A 12,996-nucleotide genomic window follows, 5' to 3' on the forward strand; every position below is an offset into this window, starting at 1 on the left:
AGTAAATTAAATATATAAAATATAAAATTATAAAAAAATTTAAATTATAAAATTGTCAACTTTAATATAAATTTTGTAAAATCAATTAACTCATTCAAAATTATAATACCAAAAAATTTTAAAAGATAGATCGAGATTCTAACTATTATACTAATAATAACAATAGTAGTTCAAGTGAAGAAGTGATTCATCACTAAAATATGTGATTCATGTGCATCTTTTGTGTGTGTAATTTTTATTAGACCAATAATTGAATCAATCTTATTAGACTTAATTACTAAAAGATTTATCCATCTAACACTGCATGATATCTGACATACATGATGTAAATTTTCACTCACGTTTGACGATGTAAAACATTTACTGAGAATGTATATGATACTTAATATATCTAATTAGACATTAATTAGATATGTTTATAAAAATTTATTAATTTATTCTTTTTTTTATTGCATAAATCTTAATACCAATATAATTTAAAGATTAAATTAATATATTTTCATAAACATTTGTGATCGACATTTAATTTTACATATTAGGTCTTTTGTATACTGTTAATTAATATTTCACATCATTAATCGTTGTTAAAATTTATTAATGAAATAATAAATTAATAAATATAATTAATTTATAATTTTTAAAATAATAATTTAATTGATAAAATTTTTTATGAACGAATTTAGAAAACGATTAAGTTTTAAGGTTGCATTTGTTTCTGAAAATAGGACAAGACATAAAAGACAGAGACACAAAATTTTGTGTTCTTATATTCTGTTGGTGATAAATTAGAACAAATTATGAAAATTTAATTTATTCTCATTTTTTTCATTCAAAAAATTTGAGACGAAAAATATAATAATAAAAAGGTTTAATTACTCTATCAGTCATTATAGTTTCACTGAATTTTCAATTAGGTCATTATATTTTTTTTTTTTCTTTTTGATTGAGTCCCTATACCATATAAGATTTTGTAATTAAGTTTTTACCATAATAAAAATGCTAAAATTAATGGAATATTCCGTTAAGCAAAATGAATATGCCTAACACTTGATTGAATATTCTATATAGTTTAACAGAATATTCCATTAATTTTAACGTTTTTTGTCACGGTAGGAATTTAATTACAGAATATGATATGATATATAGGGACCTAATTGGAAAGAAAAAAAAAGTATAGGGACCTAATTGAAAATTCGATAAAACTATAGGGATCGACAAAGTAATTAAACCCAATAAAAAATATAATTATGCAAAATTAACAAGAATAATTGAAAAAAAAAAATAAGTTGTGTCTTTTGTTAGTGTCTTAGTGTCCTTCTTGTCAGGATGGATACAAAATACACTAATTTAATATTTCTGAACACATTATCTCTTTTCATATTTGAGTAAAGTACTAAATTGGTCCCCTACGTTTCGGCGTAATCCTGTTTTGGTCCTTAAAGTTTAAAGTGTCCTATTTGAATCCAAAAAAGTTTTATTTAGCTTCAATGTAGTCCTATCGTGAGGTCAAAGTTAAATAATTAACAAAATGTCCTACATGACAGTAGTACAAGAACAAGGTCGATAATCTGGAGAATAAGTACAAGCTCCAAAGGCACAAAATCAATCATGGATGCATCAATACATTGATTTATCCTTTTTCTTACAATTTAAATGAAATATTTTCTATAAAACTAAAGAGAATAATAAATAAATGTGTTGATGCATCTACGGTTGATTTTGTGCCTTTGAAGCTTGTACTTATTCTCCATATTATCGACCTTGTTCTTGTGTTGCTGTCATGTAGCACATTTTGTTAATTATTTAACTTTAACCTTACGGTGGGACATTGAAACTAAATGAAACTTTTTTTGATTTAAATAGAACATTTTAAACCTTAAGAACCAAAACAGGATTATGCCTTAACGTAAAGGACTAATTTAGTACTTTACACTTTCATATTTCCTCTATTAAACACAATTTTGTATCTCTATATTCCTATCTCAATATTTTATCTCTATAAACAATCACAACCTAAAGGATTAATTTCACTTTTAACCTATTCGACAATGTACCAAACACACTAACAAATCATGTGTAGAGTGATAACAAAAAGAATGCTTCCATGATAAATGATAAATTTTAACAAAAGCATTGGGCATGAAGCCATGAACACCGTTGAAATTATCAAAAGTTATTCACTAAATCACATAAAGTTGATAGAGTTTGTACTTTGTAGGCTTCCACTAGAGAACACTTTTCCTTTTTGAATACATCTTTAACTTTAAAATGATTTCGTGCTCGGTGGTTTAATTCTTCTCTCTTAATAATTAACTTCAAAAAATATTTTCAACAATTTACTTACGAATATGTGGTAAGTTTTCCACATCGTTTTCTTTTGGGTCACGAGTTTTCCACATCGTTAAAATTCTGTTGTTTCCATTTTGTTTTTGCATATCTAAATAAAATGCATTTTTCTTTCTTTCTTTTTTGGTATAGGATGTAATCTTGCATTATATTTTTGTATGAATTTATTAAAAAATTGATATTATCAAAATAAAAGTAGCATTATCATTTCCCTATATTAATTTATCACTTTAGTAAAGCAAACTATTTATTTAGTCACTAAAAAAAAAAAAAGCAAACTATTTATTTCGGGGTGAAAGAGACGGTCGTGAAAAGTTTTAATAAATAAATTAGACAACATAAATTTAACCCAAATAATTAATTATGACATAAAAATTTTAAATTAATCAATAAAATAATTAAGGTCATTTCAAACAACCAAGATTAAGCAATTGAGAGAGAAATTAAATAGACATACGGGAGTGCTATAGGTCCCACCCTAATTTGTCATGTCTCAAGACTTACAGCCAGTAAACTAGATAATAAAGGAACAGAATCAAATTGACAATAAAAAGAAAACTAGAATTGAATTAAACCCTTCTGTGTTTCTCATCAAATTTTACCACCACTGACTTAATCTAACCTTTAGCCTCACCAAGTTCAACATCCTTCAAAGGAATGTTTTCTACTCCTTCCTTCAATAACCTAATTTCTTCTTCTGTTAGGCTGTTTTTCGAATGAGGGAGGTTCTTGGCACTTGATTGCTTTTCAACTTCCACTGCCCAACTGTAAATTACCATGCCCACAACTGCAATAATCATTCCCATGATATTCTTGAAAGTTAGCTCCGAATCAAATAGAAGCCATCCCAGCGTCAGAACACATACTGTTTTCATGTGGCCCAAAACCTGGAAGGAAACTGCTGAGAAGCGCCCAATGCACAGGTACTGGCTCACATTGCAAAATACAGCTAGGGAGCATGAAAGAACAATGAATAACTGCAGAGATTGTGAGCCCCCCAAAAAGAAAAGTGTCACCATTGTATAATTAAGACATATATAGAGTCTAAATAAGCTATATGCAACAGGATAATAAGACAAAAACTTACAGTGGCACCCGTGGATATGTTATAGTCGGTTATCAATTTGTCACTGAGGTAGTAATCAATAAATGGACCAAGAATAAGGAGAGAGAGGGCTTGAATAGGAGCAGTCTTGCTCAGCAGTTCAAAAGATCCTATTGAATATTTCTTTTGGAGAGAACCAATTGACTGGCATGGAAAAAAAAAAGAAAAGGAGGATCAGTTAAATAAATATAAATGATCCCACAAATTTCATAACTATCAGTAGATAACAGTGTCTTTTGTAATTGACAGTACATTTTACAATACATTTATAAGAACAAAAAATGATGCTTCCGGTTATGATACTACACCTAATTAAGTTCCATTAGACACACTTCCGATTATTGCAATTCATAATGTATAAAATGACATGAGAAATGATGGTACAAGTCCACAACTCAAATTTTTTTCCTTCTAAAAAAAGGGGCCATAGTGCCTGCATAGAGAGGGGCAGAATCAGAACAGTATATGATACTTACAATTTGCTGCAAAGATGTTGATAAAACCGCCAGACAGGCACATACAAAACCTTTGAGGTTAACTTTAACATCAGTTACAGTGCAAACACCAACACCAATAACCACAACCATGACTGACATTTTCACTTCCCTTGAGTAGTGCTTGCTGTGAAGGATCCATTCCATCACACAAACCACTGGAATCATGCTTAGTTTTGATATCTGTTCACATATAGAATGAGAAAATCACTGCTTAAGAAACAAGAGGCAATCCAGATTCAAGTGAAACTTTGGGGGATAGGGATAAAACTGAATCATGGGGATGGAGTTGGAAAGTTAGATAACAATGTGAGAGTAATGCAGACCACAATATCAGGAAATAGAGATATTAGTTATAATGAAGCACATGTGTCTCCACAGATGAAGTGTTAGGACAATCTGAAAGTACTATAATGATGTATGTGATCATGCTAACTGCTTGCATAAGTATTTTTGAAAGCTCGCACAAAAAATGCCTCAGTTATAGTGCAAAGCCTGCATAGGCTGTCTTATGAAAGAGGGCTCCTCAAGGTGTAAACTTAACTCCAGAATTAATTGTTAAGTCTTAAAAACTTGCATTTGTGTTCCTCACATAACAATATCTTTCCAGGTACTAATTCTGCAATCAATTTCAAAGGTTAATCAATTCTTCAGGTAGAATTTGAAGAATGGATTCATACAACAGCTACAAGCTGCAGGTGGAAGTGGATGCATCAATCTAAGGACACCATCAAGCTTTACCAGAAACAGGCTTCTTGGTTTGCAAAGTATCATTTGACCAATCTTTCTCATTACATTCTTGCTTGTTCTAATAATCACATGCATCTTCTTCTCAATAAGTAGTAAGCGTATTTCATCTTTTTCCTAGTACTTAAATTCATACTCCTCTCTTATAATATCTACTTCCATTTCAAAATTCTCATCCATTAAAAGTAGACCCATAAACCAAATATATATATATATTATTTAAGCGGTCCTCAATTCTTAGCTTTCACTACACAATGCATTACACACATACAAATCATTGTGATGCAACCAACTTAAGTGTATATTAGTTTGCACATAAATTACCCAGGTTTGAATTTCCAGAAAGATGATATTTAATTACATGCACCAATCACTCATGTTAGAAAAGGGAGGCGAAGATACTTGGTAGAATCCAACAGAGTTGAGCATCAGGCTAAAATTCATCCCTGTGATAGACATATTGGCAACCACTGAAAACCAAAGAAGCTCCCACAAGGGGACATGCTTTGCTGCAGAATAACCAGTAGCATTCGACACCAGACCCACAATAGCAGTTACAGCAAAGTGGAACCCAGTTAACGTGGTGGCTGCAAGGGGAAACAAAAAAGAGCAGATGCAAAGACAAGAAATCATTAACGGAAAAGTTCGCATATAATACCCAACATAAATTTACACCATAATACTGGCAAATAAGTTTGTATCCGAAACAAAATAGTATAACGAAATTGATAAACATAGATGTGCCGTTTAAAATGAGAGAGAGAGAGAGAGAGAGAGAGAGAGAGAGAGAGAAGGGGGGTGGAGGGGAAATGTCGATCGGGGCTCAAGTGCAGACGAGATCCAGAACGAAATAAATGGCTACATGTTATGGTAAAAGGAGAGATCTGAGAGAATATAACTAGCATTGGAGAAGATAGATAGATATCTGCTACTCCAGGATTCAATTAAAGCATATGAGAATATAACAGCTGCATTTGGATGAGGAAGAGGACTGACCGAAGCTGAAAGCATAGCCATGATTGGACATGAGCTGTTTGTTGGCCATGATAATTCCAACGGAGCTGACAACGTTCATGGCCCATGCCCCCACATCTGATATTGCCGACGCTTTCTTCTCGTTCTCCATCTGCTATTTCGGAGAGTTCCAAATACTTGAACGTATAATACCAGAACCAGAAAGAACAATATCGATTATCAAATTGGTAACCGGAGACCAGATCTGATTACTAATGTTGATCTCCCGTTGCGATAGATCTGTATAGCGCGAATCTACTTTTACCTTACCGAATTCAAATTGAAGTTTAGCTTCAATTCGGACTCGGGAGGAATATATATGTACTTTGGAAACAAAATGGAAACCGAGGACTCGAATTATTTGAGAAAGGAAAGTGGGGGAGAGAAGCTTTTCCCGATTCCACCCTTTAGTTCGCTGATGGCACTTGTGTCTTTCTGTCTGTCTCCTCCCACAATACTTCCCCGTTGTTTCCCTCGCCTTCACATTATTGTCTCCATCTGCATTCAACCCTCACTAGATCTGTAAATCTTTCTTTTATTGTACTCTGGAAGATCTGTGGTTATTAAATAATTTTGAGAGGACTCATTTTTATCACCTTCGAGTTTATCACCCTAGCGGAGAGAGCATTGGAGTGAATTATAAATTATTAGCTTTTTTATTTTCCTACAACCTGAAGTCATGAATCCAAACTTTTGTATCAAGAGGTTGTAAAGTGACGAGATTTGTAAGGTGGGAAGGTAAATATTTAATTATTATGGGTAAATACCTTTTCTGCTCTCTATTTTATTTATGAGACATAATGCATTTTAATAGTGGGTTAATGCTAGGTAGATAAAAAAAACAGTCAGAACTTGTCTTATTTAGTATTAATTAATTATAGCAACAATTAATGAATGGTAAATAAGACAAGTTATGACTGTTTTTGACTGATTTTCTTTAGTTACCAAACATTTCCATTAATCATCTTTAAATCTTATCGAGGCCTTAGCTACTAAAAAAATAGATAAAATCATTTCTGCAACTGGGTAACAAATGGTTACCAATACTAGGTGTCAGTTCTTTAGGTTGGAGGGACTAAAAATCCCTCCTCTTAACATTTTCTTCCTCATCTTCATTCTCTCTCTCCTCTTCCTCGTCTCCTTTATTTTTTTTTTTTTTTGTTCTTCATTCTTTCTTTTTCATTTTCTTTCTCTTTTTATGTATGTTGAACAATCCTCTTCTAATTTTTTAGATTCTACCAATATATAGATAACTGCTATATAGATTCACCAAAAAAGTTACCGCTTATAGAAATTTAAATGGTGCAAAACTTGAACACCAAAATTCTCAATCAAACTGCATCAATGGACAACAACAAGAAAAAAAAAAAAAAACAGGAAGGCACAAACTCCAGAGGCCAAGTTTTAATTCGAGCTCAACTCATGCTCCAAATCCAAAAACCTAAGCGCTACCATCTCCGTATACGATGATGCCGTTTAGAACAACACTCGCATCAATCAGGACCACTTCAATGCCTTACTCTATTTCTTTTCTAATTCTGTCAACGACGCCTCGCTCAAAGATAACGCGTTGCACCACAGATTTTGCATTTTCGATCACATGACCAGCTTCGAAATAAACCCCAATGTACCCACCCTCATTGCGGTCGCCAGGCTTGTCGCCGCAAAAGGCAATGCCAACCGTGCATTTGAGTTCGGGAAGGCCATTCAGAATTATGGCTCTGCCCCCTAGGTTGAGGACTTTTGACCATGCTTTGTTCAGATTCTGCGAGCTTATAAATTCCGATAAGACTTATGAGGTGGAGGAGCATGTGAATGGTTCTGGTGTGACGCTCGAAGAACCACAACTCATGACGCCGTTGAAGGTGAGTGCAAAAAACGGGAATGCAGATAAAGTATATGAGTATTTGCACAAGTTAAGAAGCTCAGTGAGGTGCGTTAGTGAAATGACGACATCTGTGATTGAAGAGTGGTTTCATAGCGGAAAGGGTTCTGAGGTTGGTCTGGTGGACTTGGGGCGTATGAAAGAAGGGATTTTGCAAAATGGAGGAGGGTGGCATGGTCAGGGGTGGGTTGGAAAAGGGGACTGGCATGGTCAAGGGTGTGCATGTAGTTGTTATCGGGGATGATCGTCGGGGCTGGTCCAATGGAAGGTGGTTTAGGGAGATGGTGGTGGTGGTTTAAAGCAAGAAGGAGAAGAGGAGGAGGAAGAGGGAATTACGGTGGTAGTGGTGAAGGTGAAACTCGATGATGGTGGTGATAGAGATGGAGATGCGAGGAGAAATGAGAAGAAGAAGAGGAAAATGAAGGAGAAGATGAGGACGATAAAGAAGATGAGGAAGATGTTAAGAGGGATTTTTTAGTCCTTCCAACCAAAGAAACTGACACCTGCCACTGATAACCGTTTACTATCCGGTTGCAGGGGTCATTTTGTCTTTTTTTTTTTAATGGATGGGAACATAGATGAGGTTTAAGAATGATTAGAATATGTGATGTCTCACAAAAAAAAAAGGTCAATGATAAAAAAAAAGTATTTATTCAATTATTATTAAGTTAAAACAATAAAATTTATATATAATATAAATGATAAGTTTTATAATGATTAATTTTTATTTTATCAGTTTATTTTTTTTATTTTAGCGGTGTATAGATACACTTGAAATGGTAAGAATAGCTGAAAACATGGGTCATGTTGAGTTGGTTGTAGTGCATGGGGTTGAGGATGATAAAGGCTTTCCTGAGGTGGGTTGTATTCATGTTCAGAATCAGGGGGTGGTGATGAGTTATACGACACTCATCCGAAACTAGTCTAATATGCATAATATTTTTTGTATCCAATTGTCTTAATAAAAAATAAAAAACATTTCATTAAAATACATTTAAATACACTTAAATATTATTATGTAGGAAAAGTATATGGAACCAAAAGGTAATCAGCCAAAAAGTAAACAAAACCGTTTAATTAGAATCACTTTTTGAATAATATGTTTAAAAACTGCTCCTGGGATCACGGAGCACAAATCAAAATCCGATTTTTCATAGAGCCCAAACACATTTTGGCTGGTTTTTAGCTGATATGCTTTTGGTTCCCTAGTTGTTCTCTATTATGTATTAACATATCTAATTTTATTTTTAACATATATTTTTAAAATAAATTTAAAAATAATATATTATTATTTATTAAAACATTATTTTAAATACTTTATATAATTAAAAAAATTTAAAATTAATTTATATTTTAATATTAATAAAATATTAAAATATCAAATTTATATTTTATATTAAGTATCTGCATGTCCCGTGTCTCATATCCATGCGTCATAGTACACAATGTACAATAATATAATATTACAATGCGCCTATAACAAATTAACGTAAATAAGCTAAATAAGGAAAGATAACACAAAATAGTGGTAATAAACGCAAGACATAACAGATCGTAATTCGTAACAGAACGATCCAAGTCGTTTACTGTTACTCTCTACGTGTCAGACTCACAGTAACATCTCACAATTTCAAACATAGAAGGGCAGATAAAAAGGCATCGCAATGGTTTCCTTTATATACTGAGAGTAACTCCTTTAAGCGGAACACCACAAAAATCATAAAATAGATCTTAGTATATGCAACTAGATTTATTTCCCCATGAAAATGCGGAATTCCCCGTGGCTAACTGGCTATCCCCACTTTGATCTGAATTCCCTTTCCCTCGCAAATAATAAAATAGATTAATAGAAGAAAATTAAAATTATTTTTCAATATATTACTTTTTTTAATTGAGTATTTTCACTAAGCTTAGTGAAGCAATCAAGTTATTATGGACAGGATCAGAGATGTGGTCAAGAAAGTTCTGCACAGGACCTTTACCCGTCAGAGCTGCTTGCACGTAAAAGCCTAACCAGGCAACCATTGCTAGGCGTCCATTTTTAATTTCTTTCACCTTCAACTCCTCAAAAGCTTCAGGATCTTTGGACAAATTTAAGGGATCAAACAATGCTCCACCAGGATAATTTATATCACCAGGCAGAAATATTCCTAGAGGCTCCAATGCCTCAGTCCCACAGTATCTAGCATATTCTGGTCCAACCTGTTTATATATATGTTAAACAGCGAGTCTTGTAGCCAAGTAGCTCGAATGGTTCATAGATTTTACTTTTGCAAATATAAATTTGGTTGTGTTAACATTGATATAGTTACTTTAATTAGAATGACTATACTACGTGTATACCAAAATCAGCCACCAGTATAAAATACATGTTGGAATATAAAAATACACATTAAAAATAAATTAAACCACACATGTATCTATACACAAATATATTGGTGACTGATTTTAATGGCTGATTTTGGTGTACGAATAGCATTTTTATAATTCCAAATACGACAGTGATTTAACTTTCAAAATATCATGGAAACACCTATGAATGATTCCAGGCAAGGTGAATTCCTGGAGGGTGCTTTGTTTTTTTTTTTTTTTTTTTAATAGTAGAATGATATAGAATCTTTCATTCAAAACAACCCACTAGAAACCCTGAAACCGCTCACATCAACATGGGTTAAAAAAAAAATACTCAAATATTGGAAATGGAAGTCAGAAGAAATAAATTATCCTAACAGAGCTCAAGAAGAAAGTGAAGTGTAAAGTGGTTCAGGCTTTACCATAAGGAGGGCTTGGCAAATAGCAATCACAAGCACTCCTTGGCTACCAGCTAAGTGAAGACCTTGGATGCCCAGGTAATCTAGAGTATCTCCCTGATCAAAATCGAAGAATGACACATCAGCAATGAATGCCATTGTTACAATTATCTTTACCACTTTGCTTAATATACAAGTGATGAAGTGAATGTTATCTGAAGTCAGCTCCGTAGGGTATGATATGCAACTAGATTTATTTCCATGCAACAGACAACAAGTAAACACCGATCAATTGGTTTCAATGAACAAAATAATTGCGAGTTTGGACATAAAAAATGTAAGACTGCCCATATGGTCAATGAGATTAGGGAGAAGAACAAGAATATGATTAAAGATACTACTACAAAATAAAAAATAGATGACAAAAGCTATGATCAATTCTTTTTAACCTCTGAAAATTAAATCAGTAGTTTCAAGTGGGTTTTTGGAGAATAATCATACATTTAATTGGTAAAACTTTTGTATGATATCGAAGATGATTAAAAAGGCAAGAATGCTAACCTTGAGCTTTGAATAACCAACACGCCACCACACAGGTTCGACAAAGTGAACAGCTCCCAATAGGTCCAATATTTCAGGAATAAGAGCACCAATAGATGCAAGCATTGCCCACCGAGCATGCAATATCTCAAAGCTTAATGATAAAAGGATAAAAAAATCATTTGACAACTAAATTCAACAGAGCTTCACCCAAGATAGAGATATCATTATAAAGAAATTATTATTTGTTAAAGATTTCCCTTTTATGCAATAGGCTTCTTTAACATTTTTTTTAAATAGCTCAGATGGTGGATCAACTATTATGAGATATTATTCAAAAACCTGCCCATATCATATTAAATATAATATATCATAACAGCCAACACATTATATTTGGCACCAATGCACTGCTGAAGAAAAATAAGGAACAAAGTAAATAAAATAAACCATCTCATCTATGAGAAAATCATTTGCAACAAATTGACAAGCACACTCTTGCGGACTTTCAATGAAAAATCTCAATCTAACATACTTGAAGTATTTCTGCAGTGTGTCAGGATCCTTGCCGAGCCCGGCAATGTCAAAGCCATAATCTCCAGGAAGTTCCCCAGTAAGATATGATGGATATTCATATGAAATAGGACCAAGCCAACCAGGCCGATCTTCTCCATACCAAAAGCTGAAAATATTGTGAATTAATAATAGACTTAACAGAAGCCAGTTGGAGCAATCAAGTGGTGAGGACTGAGGAGTTTGAGTAGTATATATATGTGGCCCTACTAGGTTCAAACCTCATTGCCATCAATGCAACCAATAATAATAACAAAGTAAAGTATATTTTTTGTATTTGAAATTTGCTAAAAGTTTCAAAAATATTCCTAAGTTTTATTTTGTTTCAATTTTGTCCCAAAAGTTTTTAATTTGCATCAAATATACCCATGATAGCTAAATTTTCAAAAATTTAGGAATAATCCAGCAATAATGCATAAAAACTCTCTCTAGTTTGCTTGTGTTGATAGTTGTTCTTGGAAAATTGTTGCTGAATTGGTCCTAATTTTTTTGAAAAATTACACGTCTGACTGAGATATATTTTATGCAAATAAAAAAATTTGAAACACAAAAAATATACTCTACTCTAATAATAATAGATATAATAGAATGAGCACAAGTGTTAACCTAACTAGCCAGGAAACAATGAGAATATTAGTCAATAAACCGAGCTTTCTAATTTATTTTTTCATTTCGCATAAATAATTTATTTTTAGATCTCATAAATACAACAAACTCGTACCCCGATTATTGTCACAGATGTAACACGAAGGATTTGCTTACCGGGAATTACCTCCGCTTTCGGGCCTCCTGGGCCAAGGCCATGAATTTAGAAGAGTTTTCAACAGCGAATTTCTTTCTCTTCTCCAGTTTCCTCTGAAGTGATTCCCCTAGAGGACTATTAGCTATAGCTTTCACGGCGGCGAAAGGAAACGCCGAGAACAGTAACACTCCAGCGAGCTTCAATCAGAAATAATTTAATTATGAGTAAAAAAGGAACAGTAAAGAGAAGGGAACATAACGGAATAGATACCTCTTTCCACGAAGAATTGCAGAAGAAACAAGGATGTTCCCTGGCGCTGATTCTAGGTGGGGTTAAACTTGCAGAGAGAGAACGACGAAACTGGAGTGAGCCGCTAACAAAAGAGGAGGAAGAAAACGAAGACAAGACGAAGAAAGTACTGGCTTGTGGATGAACCAAAACCATAGTCCCGCCACTCATACGCGCTTATGCTTATGCTTGTGGTTGTGCTAGTGGCTAATGCTTCGTGTCCGGCCTGCTATCCATCTACGCTGGAACTGGATCAGGCTCCTTTAAATTAGTTGGCTTACTTAGAGCCTTAGAGGTTAAAGTGATTTAATGTATAATTTTTTATTATTAATTTTATTAATAGGACTAAAAATAAATATAAAAAAAATAATTAATAATTAGAAATTACACTTTATATTATTAATTTTTTTTAACTATTAAAAAAATCTATTTCTAATCAACACCATTGACCATTAAGTATTGATCTTACTTTTTTTAATAAAATATTTTTATACAATTTTAAATTTATTTAGATA

At 33.0% G+C, this 12,996-nt stretch overlaps 2 protein-coding genes across 2 annotated transcripts; both read right to left on the reverse strand.

Moving 5' to 3' along the window:
- Positions 1-2,707: 2,707 nt before the first annotated feature.
- On the reverse strand, positions 2,708-6,424 carry LOC107645351 (UDP-rhamnose/UDP-galactose transporter 2). The gene is made up of 5 exons (XM_016349359.3): positions 5,689-6,424; positions 5,095-5,279; positions 3,928-4,128; positions 3,434-3,595; positions 2,708-3,323 (listed from the first exon to the last, which is right to left on the reverse strand). The coding sequence occupies exons 1-5, from the start codon at positions 5,816-5,818 to the stop codon at positions 2,964-2,966; spliced, it is 1,038 nt and encodes a 345-aa protein (XP_016204845.1). The 5' UTR covers positions 5,819-6,424; the 3' UTR covers positions 2,708-2,963.
- Positions 6,425-9,237: 2,813 nt separating this feature from the next.
- Positions 9,238-12,764, reverse strand: LOC107645350 (Chlorophyll A-B binding family protein). The gene is made up of 6 exons (XM_021103587.2): positions 12,464-12,764; positions 12,224-12,390; positions 11,414-11,560; positions 10,903-11,035; positions 10,366-10,458; positions 9,238-9,793 (listed from the first exon to the last, which is right to left on the reverse strand). Exons 1-6 carry the CDS (start codon positions 12,650-12,652, stop codon positions 9,479-9,481), a joined length of 1,044 nt encoding a protein of 347 aa, XP_020959246.1. The 5' UTR covers positions 12,653-12,764; the 3' UTR covers positions 9,238-9,478.
- Between the last annotated feature and the right edge of the window lie 232 nt (positions 12,765-12,996).

Source organism: Arachis ipaensis, chromosome B6 (assembly GCF_059453495.1).
Source record: "Arachis ipaensis isolate K30076 ecotype BB chromosome B6, ASM5945349v1, whole genome shotgun sequence".
In the NCBI taxonomy this organism is placed as follows: Eukaryota; Viridiplantae; Streptophyta; class Magnoliopsida; order Fabales; family Fabaceae; genus Arachis; species Arachis ipaensis.